At 36.1% G+C, this 12,979-nt stretch overlaps 1 protein-coding gene across 1 annotated transcript; it reads left to right on the forward strand.

Moving 5' to 3' along the window:
* The first annotated feature begins 217 nt into the window (after positions 1-217).
* LOC107470934 (SCY1-like protein 2 A) lies at positions 218-10,145 on the forward strand. The gene is made up of 14 exons (XM_016090353.3): positions 218-986; positions 1,458-1,562; positions 1,903-2,013; positions 2,648-2,830; positions 3,745-3,871; positions 4,823-4,884; positions 4,967-5,053; positions 5,295-5,381; positions 6,291-6,404; positions 6,502-6,630; positions 7,392-7,454; positions 8,244-8,405; positions 8,521-8,639; positions 8,751-10,145. The coding sequence occupies exons 1-14, from the start codon at positions 495-497 to the stop codon at positions 9,670-9,672; spliced, it is 2,763 nt and encodes a 920-aa protein (XP_015945839.1). The 5' UTR covers positions 218-494; the 3' UTR covers positions 9,673-10,145.
* Positions 10,146-12,979: the final 2,834 nt, after the last annotated feature.

Raw genomic sequence — 12,979 nt, forward strand, 5'->3', positions numbered from 1 at the left:
ACCTGTACACCGTTTCAACCACGTCAGCCAGTTCCATTAGGTGTATGAAAGGCAAATAGACAGAAGGACTAAATTGTCCTCTATTTATTAAAGTCACAAACTTTTTTATATTTAAATTTTGTCAGGAATGTATTTATCAAAAGTTTGAAAAGTCAGGACCTATTGTGTTTTTCCCATAAATTAATAATCCAACACTGGTACGGTATGTGATCAAAGAAAGAAGACTTGAATTGCGGGGTAGGCGAAGGAGAGAGAAGAAGAAGAAAAAATAGACCCCCGAAAAAATAAACAGTACTCATCTCGTCGTCGTCGTCGTCGGCGACCAGAATAACTCTTGAAACTTTCCGATCCCATTTTTTTCTCTCTCTATATTCCCTTCGCCACTCTAACATCCTTCACAATCACTTTCTCATCTTCAATTAATTCCGTTCGTGCATTCCGTAAATTATTAAGGTTCTTCAGGGCAAGTGGGTAACCAATTAAAGAAAACAAAAATGTCGCTGAATATGAAAACCCTAACCCAAGCGCTGGCGAAGACCGCGGCGGTCATAGAGAAAACGGTTCAGACGACGGTGCAGGAGGTCACTGGGCCCAAGGCCCTCCAGGACTATGAGCTTCTTGATCAGATCGGCTCCGCCGGGCCGGGCCTGGCATGGAGGCTATACTCTGGCCGGTCCAGGGACCCATCGCGGCAGCACCAGTACCCGGTCGTGTGCGTGTGGGTGCTCGACAAGCGGGCCCTCTCAGAGGCCCGAATGCGGGCCGGGCTTACCAAAGCAGCCGAGGATTCGTTCCTGGATTTGATCCGCAAAGACGCTGCGAAGCTCGTGCGGCTGCGGCACCCCGGCGTGGTCCACGTGGTCCAGGCACTTGATGAGAGCAAGAACGCCATGGCAATGGTCACCGAGCCTTTGTTTGCTTCGGTTGCTAATACGCTGGGAAATTTGGAAAATGTTCCCAATGTTCCTAAGGAGCTCCGGGGAATGGTAATTGAAATTGAATTGAACTGAATTGAATTGATTTTCATCGAATTTTCTCATTGTGTTATGTGATCTAGGCATCTAGCTTGATTTAGTGCATGTATTTCAACGAAATATTTATTTTAGGAATTAATCAAGCTGAATTAAGGTTAAACTAAGTTAATGTACCAACTTGGTTGCTTGAAATGGTTGGGTGCTTATGCCCCTTAACCGTGTGTCTATGGGTTCAACTTCGAAAAAAAAAAAAAAGAAAAGAAAATCCCGAAAGCCTTCTTGGGGAGTGCCAAGTGCCACGTGTTGAGCTTAGATTAGTTGGGTTCTTGGTGATAGTGAACTAACCTGGTGGGCGTTGCCCAAAACATTATGTTAATGTAAACACCTAGATGTTAATTGCTGATTATGTCTTCATGTTCAATGTGTTATGTGATATAATGTTTGAATTTGCTAGTTTTTTATGAGAAAGCTTTTGCTTTGCAGGAAATGTCACTGTTGGAGGTGAAGCATGGTTTACTTCAGATGGCAGAAACGTTGGACTTTCTCCACAACCATGCTCATCTCATTCATCGAGCTATATCGCCTGAGGTAATAATTTTCTTTTTGGTGGTTTTCATCTCTTAGTGATCCTTTATGTTAGTTTGAAGGAGTTATTTCCTTCCCCATCTTCTGTTTTGTGGGCTGCTGCGAATAAATAATACCAGTGAGTGGCATCTAAGTAACTACTAATATCATTTAATCTTAGTTTTCTGCTTTTCTCTCATTGGGATGTTTGCCGATGCATCATGCTGCACCCATCGTGGTTGATATGCATCTTTTTTCTACTTTGCCAGTTGACTTTTGTTTCACTAATGTCATTATGTGTTCCTCGATCTTGAGGTTTATTGTCTATATTTGTTTATTGATCATAAAAAGATATACTTCGCAGAATATTCTTATTACTTTGAGTGGAGCATGGAAACTCAGTGGATTTGGTTTTGCAATTTCAGCTTCTCAGACACATGGTGACTCAGCTAATCTGCATGCCTTCCATTATGCTGTGAGTGGAATATACCCTAATACTGACATTAAGATTTAGATGCATATGTTGCCTATTTCTTTTAATTAATTGATTAGTGCATATGTTGGTTTCGTTGTGGTTTGCTCCTGTAAGCGGCTTTTTTTTTGCTTCCAATTGGTTTGTATTTGTTTGATTTGTTTCAGTTTAATATTGCCAATTTTATAGCTTTCATAGAGCAACTCTTTTGCATATGGTGTTTGTTTTAATCTTCATATGGAGTTCTTTCCTTTCCTTTTCGGCTTTTCCCCCTTCCTCTGATCCACTACATATCTATACATCTCTGCTATCTATACATCTCTGCATTATCTATAAAATTCTAGTAACATTATACACTTTCGTCTTGCGATGTTCTTTCTTTTATTATTGTTTTTTACTTTTTACCTGTGTTGATTGTATTTCTCACATAATTGTGTATCCATCTGAATAAGTGACGGATATGCTTCTTGATGATGTTTTATTATCTAGCATCTGTACTATGATTTTCAAAATGCCAAAAAAGCTATCATTTTCAGTTGTTTAACAAGAATTTATACTATTGTATCACATCTGTACTTGAGAGCTTAGTAATTTGGGTTAAATGACCTGTATCTTATTGCATGATGACTGCTTACAGGAATATGATGTTGAAGACTCTGTTTTACCACTTCAGCCATCACTTAATTACACGGCTCCTGAGTTGGTGAGGAGCACTGTGCCTTCTGCAGGCTGGTCTTCTGATATTTTCAGTTTTGGATGTGTTGCCTACCATTTAATTGCTCGCAAATCTTTGTTTGACTGCCACAACAATGTGAAGATGGTATTCATTAATCTTTTTATCTACCATTCTCTTAGACTTATGCTTATCCATTGCTTTAGTTTGTCTCAGAAATTGTTTGAAGTAAATCAAAAGAGAGGGTCTAAAACTTGTGTACTTGTTTGCTGGTTAAAAATATATTAAAATTGTCAGTTTTTTTTTAGAATTTTATTTTATTTTTTAAATGTATTAGTTGGCTGGAATGGCCTGGCATCTATCCAACTGCTTTTTCATCAAGGACCTGTGCTGTAAATTTGATGTTGATGTGGTTTTTTGACAACAAAATTATACTTCTCTATTTTGTTTGGATGAAATTCTAGTCTCGGAAATGATGTAACAACTGTTGGGAATAGATTCTGGGTTAGAGCACTGACAGTCTGAATTGATATTTCTTCATGATTAAATTACAATTTATTTGGTTTTTTCGCATGTTAGTATGTTACAATGAAAAAGGGCTTTTGGAAGAATCCTGAACTTAATGTAATCATTTATTGGAATAGTAATCCTGAGCATAGTGCATATGTTGATATTAGCGTTGGAATTTCTTGGAGTTTGAACTGACGGAAGCATTTAGGTGACTAATAGAGTTGTATCTGAAACCAGGGGCTTGATATCTAGAAAAGAAAACTAAAGCAATATAACTTTGTTCCATCTTTCCCTTTTCCATTGATGGATTTTTCAAGCTCCTGTTACTCGGAATTAGATTGTTACATGTAGTGTAATAAGCTCGCAGCGTAAGTGCTGGTATCATATATTCTAGTTGACATCTATTATTGTGAATTGTGTTCTTAGCACAGATTAGTGTCTGAAGTTATTCTTAGGTGGTTAAGGGATTGAAGGATGCTTAGCTTAATGCACTCTTATATTATTTTGCTTGCTAGAAAATAATAAGAAACTTTGGTGTTTTACTTATGCAGTACACAAACACTTTGACTTACTTATCCAGTGATGCTTTCTCGTCTATCCCATCGGAACTGGTTCATGACCTGCAAAGGATGCTTTCTCCAAATGAGTCTTCGAGGCCAACAGCAATGGATTTTACAGGTAAAGCTGGCTTGGGGAATCAGAACATTTTTATCCATTCTTTGAATGAAAAATAAGAGAGACATCGCAAAACCTTGAAAGGATTTTCTTGGGGGAGTTCCTTCCACTTGGATTTTCAATGGGTGTTTAGTGTTTACTATCGTCATCATCATCATAATTATTATTTATGCCCCTCATATCAATTTTTGAGCTTCTTAATCTTCGCTCCTTCATAATGTTATTGTTATTTCTTCTTTAAGATTTATTGTTATTATAATTGTGGATTATTGGGTTTTTGACAGTTCTCGTGAGGATCGGCCAATAACTTTAGTCAGTTTTTTATGTTTTTGTTTTCAATAATTAAAGAAGAAATAGTATTGATAGGCGTGGAAGACCAGACATCCTCAAAGAACAAAAGGTTAAGATAGGAAGAAAAATGGAGCAGTGATTTCCATTCACTCATTTTTATTTTATTTGTCTGAGCTACATTAAGGGGATATTCTTTGTCTTTAATTTTTTAACTATCTGACATTTGAATTCTAATTTGTGAGCTGCGATATTATCCGTTTTTAATAATGGAAGTATAATTATGTTAATTCTGACTAATTTGCTTTTTTTGTGTTCATATTTGCATGTGTGTATATGTATATTGCTGTACATTCTGGTAGGAACTTCCATTCCATGCTATGTTCCTACCCCCGTACTTCCTGCTATTCATAGGAGCTCGCTAGTCGCTCCTGACAACCTTGATGACATGCCACAAATGGCCTTTTAGAGTTTTTCTTTAGTAGTTATGCAGTGCAATTGCCCTGCCTTGTTTAATGGATCAATCTTGTTGACTTCTGTCTTTCCTTTTTCATTCTTCTTTTGGGATATCTTATCTTCTCCCGATTATTCTCCTCTATAAAAAGATTTCTTTCTGGTAGTTTGGTTTTGGTTGTATTGACAGGATATGTGCTCCTCATGTTGCAGGCTCTCCATTTTTTCGGACTGACACCAGATTGCGTGCTTTGCGGTTTCTCGATCACATGCTTGTAAGGGTTTTAGTTCCGCTTGTTAGCATGATGGCATGCCAGTCAGTTAAAAAATCCTAATAATGTGCTTATCTTCCTTCAGGAAAGAGATAACATGCAGAAGTCAGAGTTCTTAAAAGCCTTGTCAGACATGTGGAAAGATTTTGATTCCCGTGTATTGCGTTACAAGGTATGATGTTTGCTTTGTTATGTTAGGTAATTGGGTTTTGTTTTCATCTGGCAGTCAGTTTTATGTCAATTCTCTTTTTCCCTGTACGTAAGTTTGATTTCAGAGGGTGTGTTTTGAATAGCTGAAAGAATTTTTAACTTCAAAACTTGCTTATTTGTACAATTACCTTTTCCCTCAATTTTATTTATTAGTCTTTTATTGTTGTGTCAAATAAAATTTAGACACCTAAAATTCCATGCAGGTTCTTCCGCCACTTTGTGCTGAACTTCGGAATGTTGTGATACAGCCAATGATTCTACCAATGGTTCTGACCATTGCAGAGTCTCAGGTTAGTTCTCACTTTTTCTTTCATTGCTTAGTTAGAGTTGCCTAAAACACTCCTTATCATGGTGGTGAATGTAGAAAATTAGTCATACTTCTGAAGTGCTGATATTGCCTGCAATTATTATTTTATTTTATTTTGTCTTCTCTTGTTGTTTTTCTTTTGTCAATTGCCTATCAATGTCAACATTGTGTATACCTGTTGGCTTTGACATCGCTGTAACTCCACTAGCCCATCCATTGTTCTTCTTAGTTCTTCTGGATCTCATTTCAACCACAATTGTAACATTTACAACGCTCCATACTTGACTTCTTTGTGCAAATTTAAAGGGCTTTACTTTATATCTTGACATTCAGGATATGGTTGGAGTTCATCTATTTGAGAGATGATAGAAATTTGTCTTAAGCGGTTACAACATTAACAATGGAGACTGAAATGATAAAAGTGGATAAAAAAGATAGGTGGATTAGAAGGCAGGAAGACTGCAAACTTGTGTTGAAAATTCAAAAAAAAAAAAAGACCCCCACCCTAAGCAGTTTCCAAAAATTGTGTTTTTGATAGAGCCTAATGACTTGGTTTGATCCATGTAGCTAGCCTTGACTAATGAGTTTTTAAGGATTGATTGTTTGTAATTTTGTACCCTTCTCTCTTGCTCTTCTATATATTTTAAGTGAGATCCTTTTCTAATTCTTGCTGTCGTAATATAGAAGTTTATGATTCCCTTGCTTGCCGTAATAGTTGTAATAATGAAATCTCTGATCTGCTTGAATAGAATATAAATACATATTTGTCTAAGCATTAGTACACAGTGATGTGGATATTTTAAGGGATCTTTTGTGTAAAAAAAAAAATTGACAGTGAATAGATTCATCAAGATAGAAAGGAAACTAGTTGATATTTTAAGTTTTTGTTTAGGACAAGAATGATTTTGAGAACTCAACACTTCCAGCCCTTGTACCTGTCCTGAGTAGTGCTTCTGGTGAGACATTGTTACTCCTTGTGAAGCATTCCGAGCTTATAATAAACAAGGTAGTTATGTGTAAATTCTTTTTATTTATTGTAATGACTTAGGGATCCTGGCTTTATATATTCTGTTTGATCATTGCTTAATACATTTTTCATTTAGGCTAGTCAAGAGCATTTAATTTCACATGTTCTTCCAATGATTGTTCGGGCCTATGATGATACCGATGCTCGTTTACAAGAGGAGGTCCTGAAAAAATCTGGATCTCTTTCCAAGCAACTTGATGCCCAGGTGAGTGCTGTATTCCTGTAGGAGTTTTTCTTATTGTTGAGAAATTTTAAAATAGCCAGATATTTTCCCTATATCATTTGAAGCTGTTTTATAAAGTTGATTATTGTGTGCCATGAAAATATTTTCTTCAATAGATTAAAAACTCTTGATTTTGGTAATTGAAACTTCAAAAGTTCTAGCCTGCATCTTGCATGTCCCTCGATGAGTCTGAAAGAATGGTAGGATGGTGGTTTGTGGAGAATTGCCAAAAATTATCATGGTGTTACTGTTATGGTGGCTGGCATTGTGACCTATGGTCAGTATGGTGGAAGAATGGCGCACACACACACACAAACATTGAGAGATAACTTCTCTATTACTAATGAAGGTGCTAAAACATAGAATAAATAACCTCTAGTAGCAGTTACTTTTGCCCATGTATACCCTTCCACTAACATTGAGAGAGAACTGTTGACACTACATTATACTGTATAGCCTTCTCATGAAACAATTAACACTACATTATACAATTAGCTCTGACGCTATATTTTAGTTATTTCTTTTTATGGGTATTTTTACATTATTATTGTTTGCTAGTTGTGACACATTTGTAGCAATCGGAAACATGTGGAAAGACATTTGGTTAGTAAAACGAGTCTCTAATCAGTGGATAACCTTTGGTTTGGCTCTTTGTTGCTTTCCGTGACAAAAAATTAGATAAATATTATTCTGTATTAAAGCAGCAACACTTGTTATGTATCTGATATTCTTTTCTCTTTCAGCTAGTGCAACAAGTGATTTTGCCCCGTGTTCATGGGTTAGCACTTAGAACAACAATTGCAGCGGTATGTTAGGCTTTTCTTTTTTAAAGTTAAAATTCCTAAAGTTGACATGGTTATTTTGGTGTCTTTTAGGTTGCGTTTGTTTCTGAGAACAGGATAAGATAAGACATTGAAAACAAGATACAAAGGGCAAGAGACAAAATTTAGTGTTCTTGTATTCTGTTTGGTGATAAACTAGAACAAATTATGAAATTCAGTTTATTCTCATTTTATTTCATTTAAAAAATTTGAGAAGAAAAATATAATAATAAAAAATATAATTATGAAAAATTAACAAGAATAATGAAAGAAAAAATGAAAAATAAGTTGTGTCCCTTGTTAGTGTCTTTATGTCTTTCCTATTAGGATGGACACAATATATATATACAAATTCATTGCCTTTGGACACAATGTCTTTGTCTATATCTCATCTGTCAAACACGATTTTATGTCTGAGTGTCCCATCCCTGTAAACAAACGCAGCCTTAGTACTGTAATCTTGATTTTGCTAAATAGTCAGGAGGTTATCACTTTTTACCATGGTAGTTACCTACTCAAATTGTGGTTATATGCAGTTTTGAAATTTAATGTCTTCTCTCACCTATTATACTTATTCTTTTGTTTGTTTGTTTTGTTTTTTTTTTCTTTCCCCTTCCCTCAGGTGTTTTTAATATTTCATAAGGAAATTTTTTCCCCATTAGTGATCCTATTCTCTTGTATATTTATGCTTATATATACTATATTTGTTGTATGTCTGATGGCTGTTTCACTCTTTATTAAACCTGTAATCTGTTAGTATTTCTGTTATGGCAGGTTAGAGTGAATGCTTTCCTTTGCCTAGGAGAAATGGTTAGCCGACTTGATAAACCTGCTGTCTTGGATGTCTTGCAAACTATTCAGCGGTGTACTGCTGTTGACCATTCTCCTCCAACTCTTATGTGTACCCTTGGGGTTGCGAATTCTATTTTTAAGCGGGTAATATTAATTAGTGGCCTGATATATGAATTGTATATGTTTTAGCATACTGATTCCTGCTACGTTTGATGACATATGGGGTTGCAGCTAAATTTGTTTGATTTGTTTTGTTCAGTTTGGTGTAGAATTTGTTGCGGAACATGTTCTTCCATTAATTGTGCCCCTCTTGACTGCACAACAACTGAATGTCCAGCAGTTTGCCAAATATATGCTCTTTGTGAAGGATATGCTCCAGTAATTGTGTTTTCATATAAACTTTCTATTAGTTGCTCTGTCTCTGTCTGTCTCTCTCTCATGATATTCCATTGACAATTTCTTTCTGAATTTGTTTTCATCATCATACAGGAAGATTGAAGAGAAGCGTGGAGTAGCTGTGACTGGTTCTGGTATCCCAGAGGTAAAAGCATCTCCTATGGTTAATGGACTTCAAAGTGAAGCACCAAGGATGAGTAGCAGCACTGTGGCTTCTTCAACCAAAAGCAGCTCCCGTTGGGATGAAGATTGGGGTTCCACAGCAAAGGGAACCACCGCAGCTGTCCAGAATTCTGTTAATGCATCTACTCAATCCACGCTCAGCAACCCTATTGGCCATTTAACATCTTCACAAAATAATTTGCCATCATCTGCTGTTTCTAATCAACAGGCTATCAATTCGTGCCCCTCAGTAGATATAGAGTGGCCACCTCGTTCATCTTTTGACATTGCCCATCAAAATGGTGATGCTGAAAGGGGTGCAGTTGCAGGAGGAACCTCATCCACATCTAATAGCCTTGAAGATATTGATCCTTTTGCTAATTGGCCTCCACGTCCTAGTGGCTCAACAGGTGGATCTGGAATTTCCAACAATGGTACTTTTGGAACCCCAATGAATAAGATGACAAGCACTTCAAGCAATGTGGGTCTCCAAATGAGCAACAATCAGCCACTTAATTCCCGAAGTTCTGCAGGCCCTGTCAGTTTGAACATCGGGAACAGTATTTCATCCACTGGTAGCCTGAATGGTGGTTTTGAACCTCAGAATTCTATTGGGTTCCAAAAACAGAGTCAACAGTTGCCTGCATCAACTGTTTCATATAACAAGTCAACGGATCTAGGATCAATCTTTGCTTCCAACAAGAATGAGCAAAGTGCATTAAGACTTGCACCACCCCCTTCAACCACAGTGGGTAGAGGAAGAGGCCGTGGAAGGGGGCCTGCTTCAACCAGTAGGCCCTCTCAGACCAGGTCACATTCTGAGCAGCCACCTCTTATGGATTTGTTGGGGTAGCTTGCTTCTATTATTGTCGTCGTATCAGGGTTGTGAGTTGCTGCTGAGATTGTATTATTATGTCATGTCCTTATGCTGAATGCTCTGAGATATCGTGAAGGGAAAGATTGCAGAAAATCATGCCACGTGCTTAGGAATGACAACACTTTGTAAAGGTTTCGTTGTATGTTGCTTAGTTAAAGTGACTGTTTAAAAATTTGGATTAATATTTTTTTTAAATATTTTTTTTAAATATTTTTTTGTTCTTATATATCATACTTCATTCTAAGGTCATCAGGCAAAGTGTATTCAGAGAAGTCCTGGTTACTTAGACTGTGTTGAGAACAATAAAAAGCAGTCGGTTTTTCCTTAAACAATATTGATTTGTATTTCAATAGGGATAGATCGGCATTAGGCATAATGGAAACTGTTTGCGGGTTGAAGGGACTGTGAAGTGAAAAGAATGGCGTCAAAGTTCTGTTTTGTCTTTCTTATTTGAATTATTGTAACTGAATGCTCATGGCTATATTTTTTTATTTTTTTAATATTTGTATTAAAACTTTACAAGTGTTCGATAAAAAAAGATTTATTTTTTATATTATAAAAGGATATAAAAATACAGACAAGTGTTATAAATATATTTTTCTTATAATTATTGATTTCTATCAATGACCACAAGTGTATTTAAGTAATTTTATTGATTCAATCTTTATATTTATCTTAAATTAAATAAGATATTAAAATATAATTTAGTCTTTGTCTCTTAGTTTTATACACTTTACATCAACTAAAATACTGAGACTTAATTTAGCTTCTGTTTTGAGGGTTATCTGAAATAGGGTTGCTTTTGGGTCTGAATGTAAGCTCCATACTCTTTGTAGGACAGCGTCCGACTTCCACTGGTGTCGAGGCGCCGCCGTTCAAGTTCATCGTGAGGAGATGGGGTGGTACTTGTAAGAGACTCTAATGCTTAAGTTAGCAATGGTTTAAGTAGGTTTTTTGTAGATTGAGATTTGAATATACTTAAGGGTGTCAGTGCATTTATAGTAGAATATATAATTATCTTTTAGAGTAGTTCCACCGTTGAGGGTGGATAACTGTTCCCTTTTTGTTAGAGAAGTTGTTAAGATTTCTTTTCTATATGAATATGAGATATCTTAGGAGTCAGTTACTTATTTGGATAAGTAGGGCCAAACTCTTATCGTTGTGTCCAACCTCTATAAGGTTAGTCCTAGAGTGTGATCTAGACTCTTGCTATCTAGAATGGACTTTTAATCATTTTCAGACTGGTTCTCATAATAGACCAGTGTATGAATAGTGCCCCTGCTCGAGGTCGAGCATAAAGTTAGGCTCGAGCAATTAGATAACCAAGTTGAAATGTTGAGCTTGGATAAGTCATTTAGTAGTTTGAGTTCTGAAGCCAAGAAGGTTGGTTGACTCAACGTAATTTGAATGTTGTAACGTTTCGTACAACTCGTTCAGTTCGAGTTATTTTAAGGATGCATGACTTGTTTTAATACAAATCACCATTCTGAAATTTGTTTTGATTTTGTACAACTTGTTTTATACTGAGTTGTTTTGAAGGTTGTAGATTTGTAGCACGAATTTGTTTTTGGTACAAATCACTTATTTTGAGACATGATTATTCTTGATTGGATTTCATGAAATTCGTTTAGTTCGGATTCTTTTTAAGACTTCACAACTTGTTTTAAGTACAACTTGTTTACTTTGAGTCATTTTAAAATATCAGATCATCTTTATAGCCATCGAACTTCGTTGCTTTATCCATTGTGTCCCTGTTCGAGGTCGAGCTTTATGAAGTCGGATTCGAGCAATCAAGCGGATAGGATTATCGAATAAAACCTTTCAATGATTTGTTCAACTCGTTCATCCCGAGTTTTTTTTATAGATGACTTGTTTTTAGACAAGTCTTTTTTTTTTTGAAGCACAACTCGTTATATATCAAGTTGTTTTGCGCGATTTGTTTTAATACAAATTGCTTAAATCATATGGTTATTTTTTACTCGATTTCGTTCAACTCATGAGTTTGAGTTGTTTTTAATTCCAAGCCGTATTATAACCACTGGGGACCAATTTGAACCTCGTCGCTTTATCCGAGCAACCATTAAAAAGGTCGACTTGTGATTTTCGCGCTTTGTCGAGAATAAATTGGCGCGTTAGTTGAAGGGATTATATGTTTATTCCTTCTCCTTTTTAGTTTTTGCAAGGTTGTCATCCTTGTGTATGATACAACTCGTTTTTACCCGAGCTGTTTTAATTGGAGGATTATTTTTACGTTTTGATTTTGTTTGAAACGCTCCTACCATCCTTCCATTCCTTTCCAACTCGTTTCTGTATGAGTCGTTTGGTTAAAGGATTGTTTTTCTTGTCAATTTTGCTTTTATCCTTTTGATTTTTTGCAACTCATTTTATATCGAGTTGTTTCAATTTTGTTTTAGTGATTTTGATACAAATCACTTTTAAAGTTTTTCTTTCAGGTTGATACTTGACACAAATTCGTTGAAAATATTCACAACTCATTTAAATTGAGTTGTCCTCATGTTATTGTGGATACTGGAACAAGTTTTCTTTGGGCAACTTGTGAAGTTGTCCCAATTTATACGACTAAGTCGTTCATTTTGGAACTTGTAGAGATGAGCTCGTGGGCTTGGAATATTGTACGACTTATTTGCTACTCGTGCAAGTTGAGTTGTTAAATCGTATTTATGTTTCGAGGGGCGTATTTAATTAAGTTACTTTTGTGACTTGTTCTAAGTACAACTCTTTTAACCCTTTTGGCCCGAGATTTTTTCGATGTGTTTTTTTCCAATTCGCGTATGTAACTTACACCAATTTGGACTTCGTCGCTTTGTCTTGCCAACCAATCAAGTTGGAAATAATTTTCGCATTTTGTCGAGCTTAAATTGGTGCGTTTTAATTGTAGAAAATCAATTTTCATAAGAAATTGTAGTATCTTCTTATGTTGGAGGCGTGTCGCGACCTAGGCAGTTTGTCACCCATGAGGTCGGACATTTTGTAGTGGCCTTTTCCTAAGACCTCAAAGTCCTTTCCAGTTTGCTGTCAGCTTTTCTTCACCTGGTCTCTGTAACCCGATATTATTTCTTATCAGGATGAGGTCTTTGTGACGAATCTTATCGTACCTTGTATCCATCATTTGTCTCAAAACCTCTTTTCTTATCCAAGTTTACTCTCAGATTTTTGGAAGGAGGTCGAGCACTTCTTTTTGAACTTGAATGTTACCAATTTTGTTGTAGAATTTATCTGAGTTTACTATCAGATTTCTAGAAGGAGGTCTACTTCTTTTATG

Source organism: Arachis duranensis, chromosome 10 (assembly GCF_000817695.3).
Source record: "Arachis duranensis cultivar V14167 chromosome 10, aradu.V14167.gnm2.J7QH, whole genome shotgun sequence".
NCBI classification, from domain to species: domain Eukaryota; kingdom Viridiplantae; phylum Streptophyta; class Magnoliopsida; order Fabales; family Fabaceae; genus Arachis; species Arachis duranensis.